Here is a 13,674-nt window from a genome sequence, read left to right as displayed (position 1 = left end):
CCTACCAGTTGGAGGTCTATGCAGACGTACTATTGCGATGATCAAGGCGTCACAGGTGTTTATTACTGCTAATCAAGCGTGAGCGGACAAGTTTACCACATCACTGCCCTATCTATGGCCCAAGACTGCGCGACCTATACTTATGTACCCAGTGAGTCACGCCGATTATATCGACCGCAAACCCGTTCCTAGCTATATCTACGCCTATCCCTTCACCTTCTTCAATAACCCAGGCAAGCGGCGAGGTAGTTGTCTCTCCCTCGCAACGCGTAGATATCTTCCAGGCCACTTGCGATTGACAGTAGCTCTATCCGACCACTCTTTTTGGTCTCCTGTACCTAATCACTCATCATACTAGTCAATCCGAATCATCAAAAATCGACCGCGTCCCCAGAAAGGGCGTTTTAACTATGAATAGCTTGCACATTACTCCTATAATCTATTCTCGACAGCGCAAAACAGGAGATGTTTATAATTCATTCTCTCCAGGTATCAATTGGAACGGGTACCCGCTATCCTGGGCAGCCTCTGCACATTGATCCTCCGACCATGGCAGGTGCACGACAGACGTTGCCGGTGACTTAATGGGTCGCAATGGATCCAACAAAGGCTGCCAGTAAGCCTTCTTGTGCTGGCCGGGTGGGAGATAGTACTCCGAACTTAGGTGCACCCGGAGTTCCTGCAACCCGTGCAAGGAGGCGAGGCCATCGCAGACTCTGTGCCAGGTGGTGAGGTCATTGGGTGGATCAGCTGAAGACGCAGGCTCCTTGATGTTCCAGGACAGATTTACCCTGCGAACCTGGTTGAGACGTCGAGGCAAGACCAATTGGCGAAAATACAGGAGGGAGTCGAGATGATTGAAATCAAAGATGTTGGTCTCGTAGAGGACGGCGACAGCCTCTGTGTATATCATTCGACAGGTTTGGAGGAGAGGAAGCAAATTGGCCGCTCTCGCAGGGTGATTGTGCCGCGGCTCGAGATAGAACCCCAGCCAAGATCCGAATGGGGGGCCATCGGGGCAACCCCAACAGCCATGGTGACGGGTCTCCAAATTGGGTCCGAAGCCCTCAACGCATTCGATGGCTAGAAGGGTCTTGGGCGCGCGAACGATATGCAGCAAACGGCGGCCCAGGACCTCCGACCAGATTCGGTGCCGGATTTCCCAGGGTAACCGTGCCAGAGCCGATTGGGATTGATCTAATGTCCTCTGCTGGGGGGCACTTTTGCTGAACATCAACAGATTCCACGGCCGACGCGACTTTGGCGGTGGAGATGGGAGTGGACATGACAAGGCTCGAGGACGAGGGTGAGGTAATGGCCGGGGAGCGAGAGTTACGCGCTCTTTCTGTACCTTTTTGAGATTATATTCATGTCCACATGTTCTTCGGCGCCTCATCTTGTCGACAAGATAGTGATGTTATCCTGTTACTTGTTGACACTGCTGCCTGGTGGGGAGGGTATGGAGGGGGAAAAAGTTGGTACGGGATAACAAAGCATTTAAGAAAGCCCTGCCTGGTCTTTCTTTGTCCGCCTCGGCCCACCTACCATCTTTGCGGCGGCGCAGACCCCCAAGTAACAAGTAAGCAGTTCTTTGAAGGTGGTCTAGCCCTCTTTTTGAAACAGACACAAATGGCGCTGACAAGGAGGATCCCGATCCCAGCATTGGGTCCTCCGCAGGGGATCTGCGGGAACACACTTAGCCGCTAATGCCTTGCTGTCTATGTAGGTAGGTAGGTATGCTTCTATTCCATCCTAAGATATTGGTTCTTTTGCTTTTTACTTTACAACAGGTATCGACATTGGGGTCGTACCTTAGTTACATCAACTATCGACTGTCTCACTGTACCTTTTAGACTCATGCCTGCCAGGTGATCGTTGGTGGTGATTGCCTCACATGATGTCAGACAGAGCTAGGTATCTGGACCTACTATACGGTACTGTACCACTACCAGCCAATGTGGCATCACGCTTCTTGGTCTAGTGGTAGAGTTTCACACTTGGTTGAGTGAAGTTGACACTAGTCGTGATGAAAGAGGACCATCGTGCATCCCCAGCCGAAACCATGATCTCATTCAGGAATCACAGCCCAATGGGCACAGCTACAGCGATGTTGCTACCCCGTAGTCTGCCCCTTATTCCTGCATCTATTTATATCCGATAGAACGATGGACGTGTGTACTGGAGATGTATATATCTCCCCTCCTCTTCTAGGTATCTATGAACTTACCATTTCAGCTTTGCGTGAAGGGGTCAACGGTTTGCCGCAGCACCGGGGACGCGTGTGACAGAGCCTACCACCAGTTTGATGAAGATCGGCTTTACACATCATACGCGGCGTACGTCGCCGGAGTCGACACTATGATCGTCCAGGGTCTGACGTTCGGGAAAGGACGCTGTATTGCTCAATTCGAGTGCGAAGATTACGGAGCTGGTATGACAGGCAAGCAAATCAAGGATGCGTAAGCGGTCTCTTTCTCTTGTTTCATTCTTTCTCTAACTTTGCACTGCGTACAGGATCGAGCATCTCAAAGAAGCGCACTATGCCGGAAAATGTGGGAATGGGACTACGTATCTCTCGAATACGTGCCATATCACCCTGAACTACTGCACTGATTGTGATGTTCGCAATTAGATGGCTGTCTTAGTTGTTCGAGTCTGCTTTAGTCCGTTGAAAAGCGCAGCCGTGGTCACCGCTGGTCTACTTCGTATCGGGCAGGCATCAGGAAGAAGTGGCAGCGGGATCGGGGAGATCTGACCGTGATACTTTCGTTGTGACATCTCTTTTGTACGTGCCTGAATAGGCTCCTTTCGGACGAGTAGAACACACCCGCAGAGCAGGCGCTTGGCCAGCTATTTCGGGTGTATAAATACTCCTACTACTACTGCGTACATAGCATCAAGATGGTATATTTCTATATGTCCTTAATAAACTTTACATTCTTATTTCGATAGTTGTGGTGGCTTTGTCTCTCTTGTCAATAGTTAATACTAAATAGAATCAATACCTATAATTCACTGCCCCTTCCACCCACTCATAGCGCTGCGAGAGCATCATACTGCTCCTGCGTCACAGGCAGCACCGAACCATGTCTCATGAACGTGATATCCGTCGAAGAAACTGGACTGAACGCCCCCGAAACCGGATCGGTAGATTCCCACGCAGCCAAACCAGGATCACTCCCAACTCGGTCACAAAGGAGATATGCCTTGCCCTCTTGAGCATTATCCCAGAAGGGATAGGGCCCCTCAAAGCTGGAACTGTCCTCAACACTGCCACTGGGAGCCGCCCAATCCCCAAAGAGCCCATTCTTGCTTACTTCGACGACAGGGCTTGAGGAGTTGCCATTTACGTAGAAACGCACGAAAGTGTTGTCGTCGACGGGGAGAAAGGCGAGGTCGATTGTCGTGGCGGTCTTCAGATCAATGTAGGTCTCTGGCTTGCTGAAGGTCTTGAAGTCGTTGGTGTATGCGTATCGGAGGATCGTGGTTGTGGTTGGATTTCCACTGTGGTTAGTGTCATCTTCCGCGTACTACATTTCGTCAGTAACATCGTCCAGAACGGTTTAGCGGAATACATACGAACTGCGATGCCCAATGGACGAAATATTGCCCTTTGACTGTTAGTACAACGCACAGTCATGCGAGATATGGCAACTCACCTTTTGATGGATCCCACACCGCATCAGGAGCCCAGACCATGCCGGCGGTTTCGTCCTCCACAGTCACCAATCTCTCGTTGGTCCATGTCACCAGGTCGGTGCTCTCCCAGACGAAGATGCCACGGGAACCAGTTCTCACAGCTTGGCTCCAGTTTGTCTGGACGGTCAGGACAAGGCTTTTCCAGTAGAATGTACGGTAGACTTACAGTGTCGATGTCCAGGTCCGTTCCGATGATATAGTACTTTCCTGCAGCATCTCCGACGCCCTCGATGATGGACACGTCGCGCACCGCTTTTGTGCCCAGCGTCGGCGAGACGATAGGCTTTCCGCTGTTGATCGATTTGAACGCCGTGGGGTTGCTGTTGTCGCTCAATGCGAGATACACGCTCTCATTCGCGGTGGTCCAGTACACACCGAGGTAGCCCACTTTGGTGGAGTCGGCCTTTTTGTACAGAGTGCTGTCCCAGAGTTTTGGCAATGCCAAAGCGTAAGAGGACAAAGCCAGGGTGGCAGCCAGAATGGACAGACCTTTCATGATGGGTGAATTAAAATTGAGGATAGAGTACAGTATAGTATACCCCTGGAGGGAGGGAGGGAGACCCTCCAATTTATGCTTGCTGTAGTTCTTCACAGGCAAGACACTATACGCCTCTCCTGCAGGGGTTGTCAAACATCTTCATCTTGGCACGGGTGGATTTCTACCGAGACTTCCTACGCTATGGAGAAGCTAATACTCTGCTCGGAAGCATAAACATTCGAATTTCCGAGCCTCTTCAACGGTGGTAGCTTTGCGGACGTCATCAAGGGAACAACAGACGCAATGTCTAACCCGAAGAATCGCGCGATCTCCACAATATCAACCGATAGATCTCCGTTCCCCGCATTGAATGTCTCGGAGGACGAGCATTTGCCCGATGAGTGCATCATTGCCTTCTCCTTCAGGAAATATTCCAGCGGCTGCTGCAGATCATCCCGCTTATGGTACATATATTTGGCTTGGCCTATGGCCGGTTCCATCTCCGCCGCACTCTCTTTTGCCTCGTCGACCTCATGTCACCCCGCCAAATCTACAACTGGTATCTCGGCAAGGTGTAGCTTCGCCCCGCCGTACGGAATCAGGTCGATGTCGAACGGATCTCCGAGACAGCTTCTATTTTCGCTCAGAGGAGGGTTCGGCGCATAACCGTCAACGAGGTCCCAGCGAATCTCGCAGACTTTCGCTGTAATGGCTGTCGGTGCTTGATCCGTCCACAGCGGATTGGGGACCTTCGTCGTGTTGATTGGGAGCCCCTTGTACCGCAATGTCGATGGGTCGATGGCGTAGGCCCATGCTGCCGTCGGCAACAGATCATGGTTCAATACATTCGCCGGGGCGTCTGGATAGTTCGAATCGCGGTACGAGGTGAGATTATACGGGATAGGGATGGCATACAGAAGCGCGCCATGGTATATCGATACGGTGTCGTTTGCGCGCGATTCAACCCGGATGTCGGCACCAAATTCCACGCGGACGAAGGACACGTCCCCGTCCAGTGAGATCCGCTGCAGCCCAGTGACGGGGTCGGGCTTGACATTATTGAGCTGGAAGTCGTTGATCCAGAATTTCACCCACCGCGCCCACTGAGGAACACGCACATGAAAGTCAAATGAATTGTCCGCCCTGATCCAATATGATAGCTGTTGTGTGAACGGATACGCGGTGTCGCAGATAACATCCACCTTCAGGCCAGCTCGCGTTGTTGCATTGGCGGAGGTTGGTCCGAGGAGAACATGCGCGATCCCATTCTGGCCAACGCGAGCATACGACGCGGCGACGTATTTCGGGTACCCTTGCGGGTGGTTCACGGTACAGCAGGGATAGTTGGGCTCAAGACCGTACGTCTGGCCGACCTCGTTGACCGTGGAGAACGGAGACTGGTCGAGCTGGTGGGAGATGGGTTGGTTCGTCTGCGCGACGTACTGGTGCGCCCACCAGTCTGGCAGGGTCATCACCGGCAGCGCGTTGTATGCAGCCAACTCGCACCGATCGGCAAAGTGGTTCTCGCCCAGCGCATGATAGATGTAGCTGAGCGAGAACATTGTTTCGACAACCGTGCACAGCTCAACGCCCCGGACCGGACTGAGGCCTACCAGTCTCTCGTCGGCGATGATGGACCCGGATGGGGTGCTGTGATACTGCATCGTCCAGTTGACAGCTCTCCGGGAGGTCTCGGCAAAGGCATCGTCGTGCTTGAAGCGTCGGATCACGGCGCCAAATTTCAGACCCTCGGCGATGTTGACGCCGTGTTCGTAGGGCCAGTTGGCACTGGTGAAATCGTCGGGCAGGGTGTCGAGATCCGCTTTGGGGTAGACTTCGTCGGTGTACCAATGCGACCAGTTCAGGGCCTGGTTGTGGAACAAGGTCATGCAATCGAGTAGCGTTTCTGAGTGATTGCGCGGGTCATGCTCGTACAGCCACTGTAGCGACATGATCATATCAGCTGCACGCGCACGCCCCCATTGGTCGTCGAAGTTTTGGCCGTCGTGCTTGACGTAGCCTTGGTAGTTATCGGAGAGCATGGAATGGGCCAGCTCGACGAAACGGTGGATCGCATCGAGGATGCGAGTCCGTAGGGGCGTGTTGGCCTCTACCTCCGCTAGCTGGGTCAGTCCCAGGAGCATCGGATACCGCGCCCAGAATGCGCGCTCAGTGACATTGGTCTCTGGGCCGAGCCATCCATCGGGTTGTTGATGGGATAGGACGTAGTCGGTAGTGTTTGCCACCTGATCTTTGAGACGCTGGTCGTTGAGGAGGTAGGCAAGAGGCACCAGTCCGTTGTACCAGTAGGGGAGGGCTTCGTGCGCATCGCTGTATTCTTGGTCTCCGCCTACCCAAAGATTATCGCGGACGTAACGATAGAAATCATGCTCATGACCCGGGAGACCGTCGGCCATCAGGCGCAGTTGATCGCGCAGCCAGCCATTTGGGTGGACTACTCCCAGCGGGAGCGGTTCTAATGCATACGGGAGTACTATAGCCAGTTAGATCTGTCAGAGTTTATCCCGAGGAGACCATTCCGACTGACGTGCTTCGGATGCGTCGCGTGTTTCCAGCGAAGGCTGAGCATGGCTCAGGTAATAAGGATTCCAGGAATTTGCGACTGCGAAGAGCGGACTCGAGAGTCCGGCAATAAGAGCTGTGGACTTCATCGGCGATTTGTATGCATGTTAGATGTGTTCTCATATGAGCCTCGGAGATGTTAAACAAGGCTAAAGATAAATTGCATATGGACGTGTCGCACATTAAGTCGGGCGCGTTGGATGGAATGCATCATAACAATAAACACTGCAAGTGGAATGCGAGAAGTACTATGGGACCCGCGATGTCTCGCATCAAGGGATGAAGTCATCCCGAGTCCGATGAAGAGATAAGGCAGACAGGATCCATCGATACGCAACCTGGGGTCTCTGGGGTCGTCCCGAGTCCGTGTATCCAGAGATCTCGAGTAATCTTAGTTCCATCTTCAGCTAAGGGCTGTACATGGCCAGAGCTGCCTCCGATATACGCTGCCACAGATTGATTTCCCGTTCATGAACAGTCAGTAAGAGGACGCAATGCAGTTCCCCCTTAGTAGTTGTCGGCTAGAACCTTCACGTATGGGCCAATGCAGTGATGCAGTTTGTCATTCCGGCTCTGTTTGCTCCAGATGACAGCGGACCGAGTGATGACTGGCGAAAGGGCTTGGAGTTGCTCGGCTCCAGCCAGATGCAATAGCTCCAGAAGGCTGTAATGGACCGAGGGACAAAGGGCTTCTTTCAACGAGTTCCCGCGCCGGAGATCATCGTCGGGGATGCAGGGATGGACGACACACGCGTGATGGCCCTAGAAGATCGCGACAGCCGGAGGTTTTTGGTGTATACTCCGACGTGAAGGCCTTTTGTCATTGGCACGAGTCGACTTGCCTCTTGTCGAGCGCACGGGCATTGGTATGATCCGTTGACAGGAGAGGAACATGTTGTGGAGTCTGCTTTATGTGGGGTGAAGGATCGGGTCTAGTGGTTTCAGCCTCCAACTGAAGGCGACTGAGTGTTGATTCTGGAGGAGAAGTGAGGTGGTGGAAAGTAAGTACTCGTAGGTCGATATAGATCGATGTCCAAAAGAGGAAATATATCATCATACTCCCAACCTCATTGTCCGTAGTGTCAACACGAAACAATTAAGAAAGAAAGACAATGAATCCACTAGGAGTAGTATAGTACGATGCTAAATATACCGGACACACAATAGATGCCACCACCGCCAAGGGTGTACCTGGGGGGTGTATCTACGTTTTCCTCGATAAAGAATTGATCCCCACGAGTCCCCCCCACACGGGACCCGCAGAGCCTCTTTTTCCCTCTTCGGACTTGAACCCTCTCACTTCCGCTTCTTCTTCCCTCTCTCTCCAACCCCGACTTCAACTTCTCCTTCTTCTCCCCATTCCTCCTTTTCCTCCTCTCCCCTCCATCCCACGCTCTCCTCTCCTCTATTCAATACCTTACCTTCTCTCTTTGCTCTCGCCCCTCCTCTTGCGACACTCTCGTCGCTTTGTCTCATCATGGCCTACCAGAATGGCCAACAACCACCTTACGACTATCCCTATGACTACAACAATCCTCCCTCTCTCCGTCGAATGCCCAGCTATAACCTCGGCGATGATGCTGCTCTCTTTGCCCGGACTACAGCCGAGTCCGTCCCTACCTCCACAACCGCGACGACCATGACAACAACAACCACAACGGCTGACCCTCGATATGCACATGTGTCAATGCCCTCCCCGTCCTCGGCCTCACCTCAGGTCTCGCGCGATCGGGCCTTCTCACAATCCAGCTACCAATATAACTACACATCCGCCGCCCCAACCTATCGACCGCAGCAATATGTCTCTCCCACCTCCCCGTCACAGCCGTCCTTTGGCTATAATCCCCTGGCGTATTCGACGCTGAACACCGCTCAACATCAGCCCTATAACCCCGCTGCGTACCAACCCACCAGTGTCACTTCTCCCGTCACTTCCTACGCCGTGCCTCATCCCTCGTTGCCTCCGCCGCCCCCACCGTTACCCCCTCGAGGGCCCGATCACCCCTACGGCGCGCGTCAATCGGTCGCTTACGGTTCCTCCTCGTACGCCCCCATGTCCCCGACTGCCACATACACATCCCCCACACTGCATCATCGCGCGTCGTTTTCCATGTCGGCCGCATACCCATCGAGCGCATCATATGCGCCCGCGTTGTCGTCGGAAGCGATTCTCGATCAACCTCCGGCGCCCCCCGCACATGCGTCCCTCGGCGAGGACCCTTATGCCAAGCACCAGTCGCCCGTGCCCCCCATGCATCAATCACAGCCACAGCGGTCGCCGCGAAGAACGGATACGCTCACTCGACACCCTCAGTCTCGTCCCCTTCCTGGCCCACCAGTCCACGCCGAGGACGATGCTGGCGTCGCCGCTCCCGCCAATGGTGCCATCGCGGGGTTCCCGACTCCAGAACCGCTGGGATACGAGGATCTCATCAAGGAGGTTGATGCCGCCGTCATGGACACCCGGCTCTCCGGTACCTCCTTCCGGAGTCATCTCCACCCCTTACATGTCGACACCGCGGAACCATCCCCGGAGGGCCCCGATATTGGTGCGTCCATGCGCTTGTCGCCGGATGAACGACATACCCATACAAATGGCAGTATTGCGACGGGGATGGGTCAATATGTGAACTACGACGCCTACAGTGATGACAGCGAGGCCGAAGCCGCGGCCGGCCTGGCTATGTTGCAGATGGCCGATGAAGAGGACAGGGCCCAGGCCGAACGGCTGCAGGAGCGCTCGCGTCGGGACACCAACACCTCCCGCAGTGCCTATGGTTCCTACGCATCCGCCCACACCCCCTCACCGCACCGCGACAACCCTCCCGAGGAGACCGCCCCCTATGGTTCCAATTATCGCCCACGGTACTCGTCCTACGACGATACAGAGTACGATGACCAGGCCGGCTCCGACCACGGACGACTCGCTCCGACGTCCGGTTCAATGAGAAGCTCCAACGTGTCCGCCGACGACCGCGGAGACTACTCTGACGACTACGACTATCCCCCCTTCTCCACGGATCCAGGCTACCCATTCCAGGATTTTACACCTCATGCACGGGTGGATGCAGGGGGCACTGGAGGCTTGGCCGAGCCCGGAGCTTATGCACGTCGCATGAGTTTCGACTACGGTGAGGAGGAGGCCGAAGAATCCCCTTCCCATCTCCATTCTTCCTCACCCAATTCGGACAGTGAAGGTTTCGAGGACGGCGCAGAACCTGGGGATCTCTTCTTCCATCCTGGCATGCGACCCCTACCGCCCGCCCCAGTGGAACCGGCCAATGCGAACCTCATTTCTCATCTGATGCCGGCGGGGACCTACCGCCACCAGGATCAGGCGGACTGGCAAAGTTCCAACCAGTATACACCCTCTTACTTCTCCGTTGCTGCTGACTCGTCCTCGCCGACCGTGTCCAGCCCCTCGCAAGTGCCACGGTCGACGTCGTTGTCGAGTCATCCCATTGGACCTCGCGCTGACCCACCCATCAGGTCCAAGACCGACGCGGATCGGGCCAAGTACAAACAGCAACAGCAGGAGCTGCTGCGTCAGCAGGACTATGGCTCCGCTGTCGCTGAGACCTCCCCCCAGGCGGACATGACCCTCGACCTGCCTACCATCCCCGCCGGCCGTCGCAAGAAGTTCAATCCGGCTAAGCTCTCCTCCGAGCACTTCCGTCGCTGTGCAGAACCCTGGGCTCTGAGCGCCATTCTGGCCTGGATCCGCGAGCTGAGCGAGGAGGAGACCGACCTCAAGGAGCATGCCGTCGTCGACGCCATCGTCGCCTTGTTTACCCACAAAGTACCGACCATGAATATTGCCGACGCCGAGACCCTCGCCGCCCGCGTCGTCGGGAACATGATGGAGGAAGGGGCTCTCGTCCAAGACGAGGAATGGGTCAAGTTTGGCTCCGGAACACTGTCCGGGGTTCTGTTCCAGATCACTGGTACGGGGTGCTACTCATCGCGTCTGCATGAGCAGGAAAGCGAGGTGTTTGGTCGTTGCTACTCCCACCACTGCATGCGTACCCTCAAGAAGGTCAACCTGAAGGCCCAGATGATGGAACCGCAGAAGAAGGCAGAGGACTGGTTGACCTTCTACAGGGTCCCCAAGGAGCTCTTAGAGTCGCATCCCAAGAAGGAAATCGACCGTCAGAACAACTTGCACGAAATCGTCACCACAGAAGATACCTTCATCTCGCAGCTGGATGTCCTCCGGGAGCTTTACCGGGATCGATTAGCAGCCATGCAGCCGTCAATCATCAACCCCAAGCGGTTGAACAAATTCCTACACGATGTGTTCGGGAAGGTTGATTCCGTCAAGAAGGTAAACGAGGACCATCTCCTCGCCCAACTCAAGTATCGGCAGAAAGAGCAGGGCCCCTTTATCGCCGGCTTCAGTGACATCTTCCGAGAGTGGATCCGGAAAGCCAAGACCGTATACATCGACTATGCCGCGACTTTCCCCTACGCCAACTATCTTGTCCGCAAGGAATCCGAGCGAAACATTCATTTCCGCCAGTTTCTCAACAGCGTGCGCGAGCACAAGCAGTCGAAACGTCTTAGCTGGGACACCTATCTGAAATCCCCCATCACCCGAATCCAGCGTTACACCCTTCTCCTATCCACCGTCCATAAGAATATGGTCAAGGACAATGAAGAGAAGGCAAACCTGGCACAGGCGATTGAGGAGATCAAGTTGGTCGCGCTGGAGTGTGACAACAAGGTCGGGGAGATGAGCAAAAAGGTTGATCTCGTAGAGTTGTCTTCCAAGCTTCAACTTCGTCCCGAAATGAAGAAGGCAGTTGAACTGAACTTGGAGCACCTTGGACGCGAGATCATCTACCGTGGAGACCTCCAGCGACCCGGGACTCGGACTCGATTCCTCGTCGACACTCACGCGATTCTCTTCGACCATTATCTGGTCCTGGCGAAAACGTTCACTGCGCGGGATCCGTCCCGAACTGTGAAGTACGAAGGTTATGATGTCTCGAAGCTTCCCATACCCATGGATCTGCTAGTTCTTGAGAGTACCGACGATGACCCCGTGGTCAAGTCGACAGTTCGTGGTGTTGTAACCACGGCACCTCAGCCACAGGCAGCTGCGCGCGGCGGAGGGCCCTTAAATAATGCCAACGGTGGTAATTTTGCCAACAACGGCAACCTCGCCGGAAAGACCTTGGTCCCGACCACCGTCCTGGACTCCGGCAATGACAAAGTCCTATACCCTTTCAAGATCAAACACCTCGGCCCGGATGACACTTACACGCTGTATGCATTCTCGGCTCAAAGCCGGAGGGATTGGTGTGAGAAGATCATCGAAGCAAAAACAAAACACGCGAACGCTCTCTTCGCTCAGAACGCCGAACCGTTCAGGCTGCGGGTGCTCGCAGACACCGCCTTTGCGAACTCGGAGCACTCGCCGTCCAAGAGCGTCATCATCAAGGGCACGCCCCTCGACCGTGCGATCAAAGAAGTGGAACAGAGATTCCCCGTTGCCAAATCCCGGCCGCTCCCCATCTGTCGCAGTGATGTCCATTGTGCCACCGTTTTCCAGCAGCCTGCGGGCCGGCTGATGTGTGCAATTGGCACTGACAATGGAGTCTACATCTCCGAGTACAACAATCCCCGTGGTTGGGCCAGGGTATGCTTTCATATTATCCCTCCTTGTACTTTGCAGGCCACCGATTCTAATGATATTATAGAGCATCACTATTGCACGAGTAACGCAAATTGCCGTCCTTGAGGAGTTCAACTTGTTCATTCTCATTGCCGACAAGTCCCTTATTGCTTACCATTTGGATGTTGTCTGTCCTGTAAGTGGTGTGACGTCGCCAGCATCGAACGACTCTGCACGCCGGGCGCCGCAGAAGCTGTCGGGGGCTCGAGAGGTCGGCTTTTTTGCTGCTGGACAGATGAAAGACCGCACCTTGGTGATGTACAAAAAGCGGGATGGTCTGTCCTCGACATTCAAGGTGCGCCCCAGATCCCGTTCCCATATCTGTTCTGATGGCTAACATTTCATGCAGGTGTTGGAACCAGTTCTGCAGAAATCAGCAACTAGTAGAAGTAAATTTTTCTCGCGACGATCGCAGACTGAGTTCTTCCGTGAATACGACGAGTTCTACATTCCCGCCGAGAGCTACGGCATCAACATGTTCCACTCATCCCTGGCAATCTCCACACAGCGTGGCATCGAAATTCTCACCCTCGACAAGAAACAGTCATGGTCGGTGCCGGATTTCCGTTCGGAGACGGCCCCAGAGGCGCAAGCCCGTCTGAGCAGCATCTCCAACCGTATCAGTGCCCTCAAACCCTTGGGCATGTTCCGTCTGAGCGACAGCGAGTTCCTGGTTGTCTATACCGAATGTGCCGTGTACGTGAACAAGCATGGCGATGTCTCGCGCAGCGTGGTCATGGAGTTTGTAGGCCATGCGCACTCCGCCTGCCTGTACGGCAGGTTCCTCATCCTATTCAATGAGGACTTTGTGGAGGTGCGCAACGCGATGAACGGTCGTCTGCGGCAGGTCATTCCAGGCCACAACGTGACGTGCCTCGACGACGGAAGCAGCATGCCTGGCTCTGGGGCGAATAGTGTGTCTACCTCTGCTGGTGGCGCTGTGAACTTGTCCAGCGGCCTTTCGAATGGAGCTGCCCTCGCCAACACAGGCCATACCGTCAAGCTCTCCATGCAGCATCCCCAATACGAGCGAAGTCAGATCATTCTTGAACTCATTGAGAATGAGGGACAGAAGGACTGATTGATTCTTGCACTGCAGTAGGAGATTACGGAAGATTATTGATTGCTTTTCCTTAACTTTGTTCGTTTCCTTTTTGTCATTTGTGACGCCATTTATACCCCTTTGGAGTTTTTATATGATGATTCGCATTTCAAGCCTATAGACCCATGCGATGGA

The 13,674-nt window shown here is 54.3% G+C and overlaps 4 protein-coding genes across 4 annotated transcripts; 1 reads left to right on the top strand and 3 right to left on the bottom strand.

The window, feature by feature from the left end:
• Window positions 1-469: 469 nt before the first annotated feature.
• On the bottom strand, window positions 470-1,548 carry ATEG_08387 (uncharacterized protein; the record flags this gene model as incomplete). The annotated part of the gene is made up of 2 exons (XM_001217008.1): window positions 470-1,345; window positions 1,546-1,548. The coding sequence occupies 2 exons, from the start codon at window positions 1,546-1,548 to the stop codon at window positions 470-472; spliced, it is 879 nt and encodes a 292-aa protein (XP_001217008.1).
• Window positions 1,549-3,032: 1,484 nt separating this feature from the next.
• On the bottom strand, window positions 3,033-4,195 carry ATEG_08386 (glycoside hydrolase family 43 protein; the record flags this gene model as incomplete). Its single annotated transcript, XM_001217007.1, has 4 exons — window positions 3,033-3,530; window positions 3,580-3,611; window positions 3,660-3,816; window positions 3,866-4,195. The coding sequence occupies 4 exons, from the start codon at window positions 4,193-4,195 to the stop codon at window positions 3,033-3,035; spliced, it is 1,017 nt and encodes a 338-aa protein (XP_001217007.1).
• A 518-nt stretch (window positions 4,196-4,713) lies between these two features.
• Window positions 4,714-6,849, bottom strand: ATEG_08385 (uncharacterized protein; the record flags this gene model as incomplete). Its single annotated transcript, XM_001217006.1, has 2 exons — window positions 4,714-6,671; window positions 6,726-6,849. 2 exons carry the CDS (start codon window positions 6,847-6,849, stop codon window positions 4,714-4,716), a joined length of 2,082 nt encoding a protein of 693 aa, XP_001217006.1.
• Window positions 6,850-8,237: 1,388 nt separating this feature from the next.
• Window positions 8,238-13,518, top strand: ATEG_08384 (putative Rho guanyl nucleotide exchange factor; the record flags this gene model as incomplete). Its single annotated transcript, XM_001217005.1, has 3 exons — window positions 8,238-12,401; window positions 12,463-12,732; window positions 12,787-13,518. The coding sequence occupies 3 exons, from the start codon at window positions 8,238-8,240 to the stop codon at window positions 13,516-13,518; spliced, it is 5,166 nt and encodes a 1,721-aa protein (XP_001217005.1).
• Window positions 13,519-13,674: the final 156 nt, after the last annotated feature.

This window comes from Aspergillus terreus, genomic scaffold (assembly GCF_000149615.1).
Source record: "Aspergillus terreus NIH2624 scaffold_12 genomic scaffold, whole genome shotgun sequence".
NCBI lineage: Eukaryota > Fungi > Ascomycota > Eurotiomycetes > Eurotiales > Aspergillaceae > Aspergillus > Aspergillus terreus.
The sequence above is the reverse complement of the archived record's forward strand: the minus strand, read 5'-3'. Positions and strand labels throughout refer to the sequence as shown.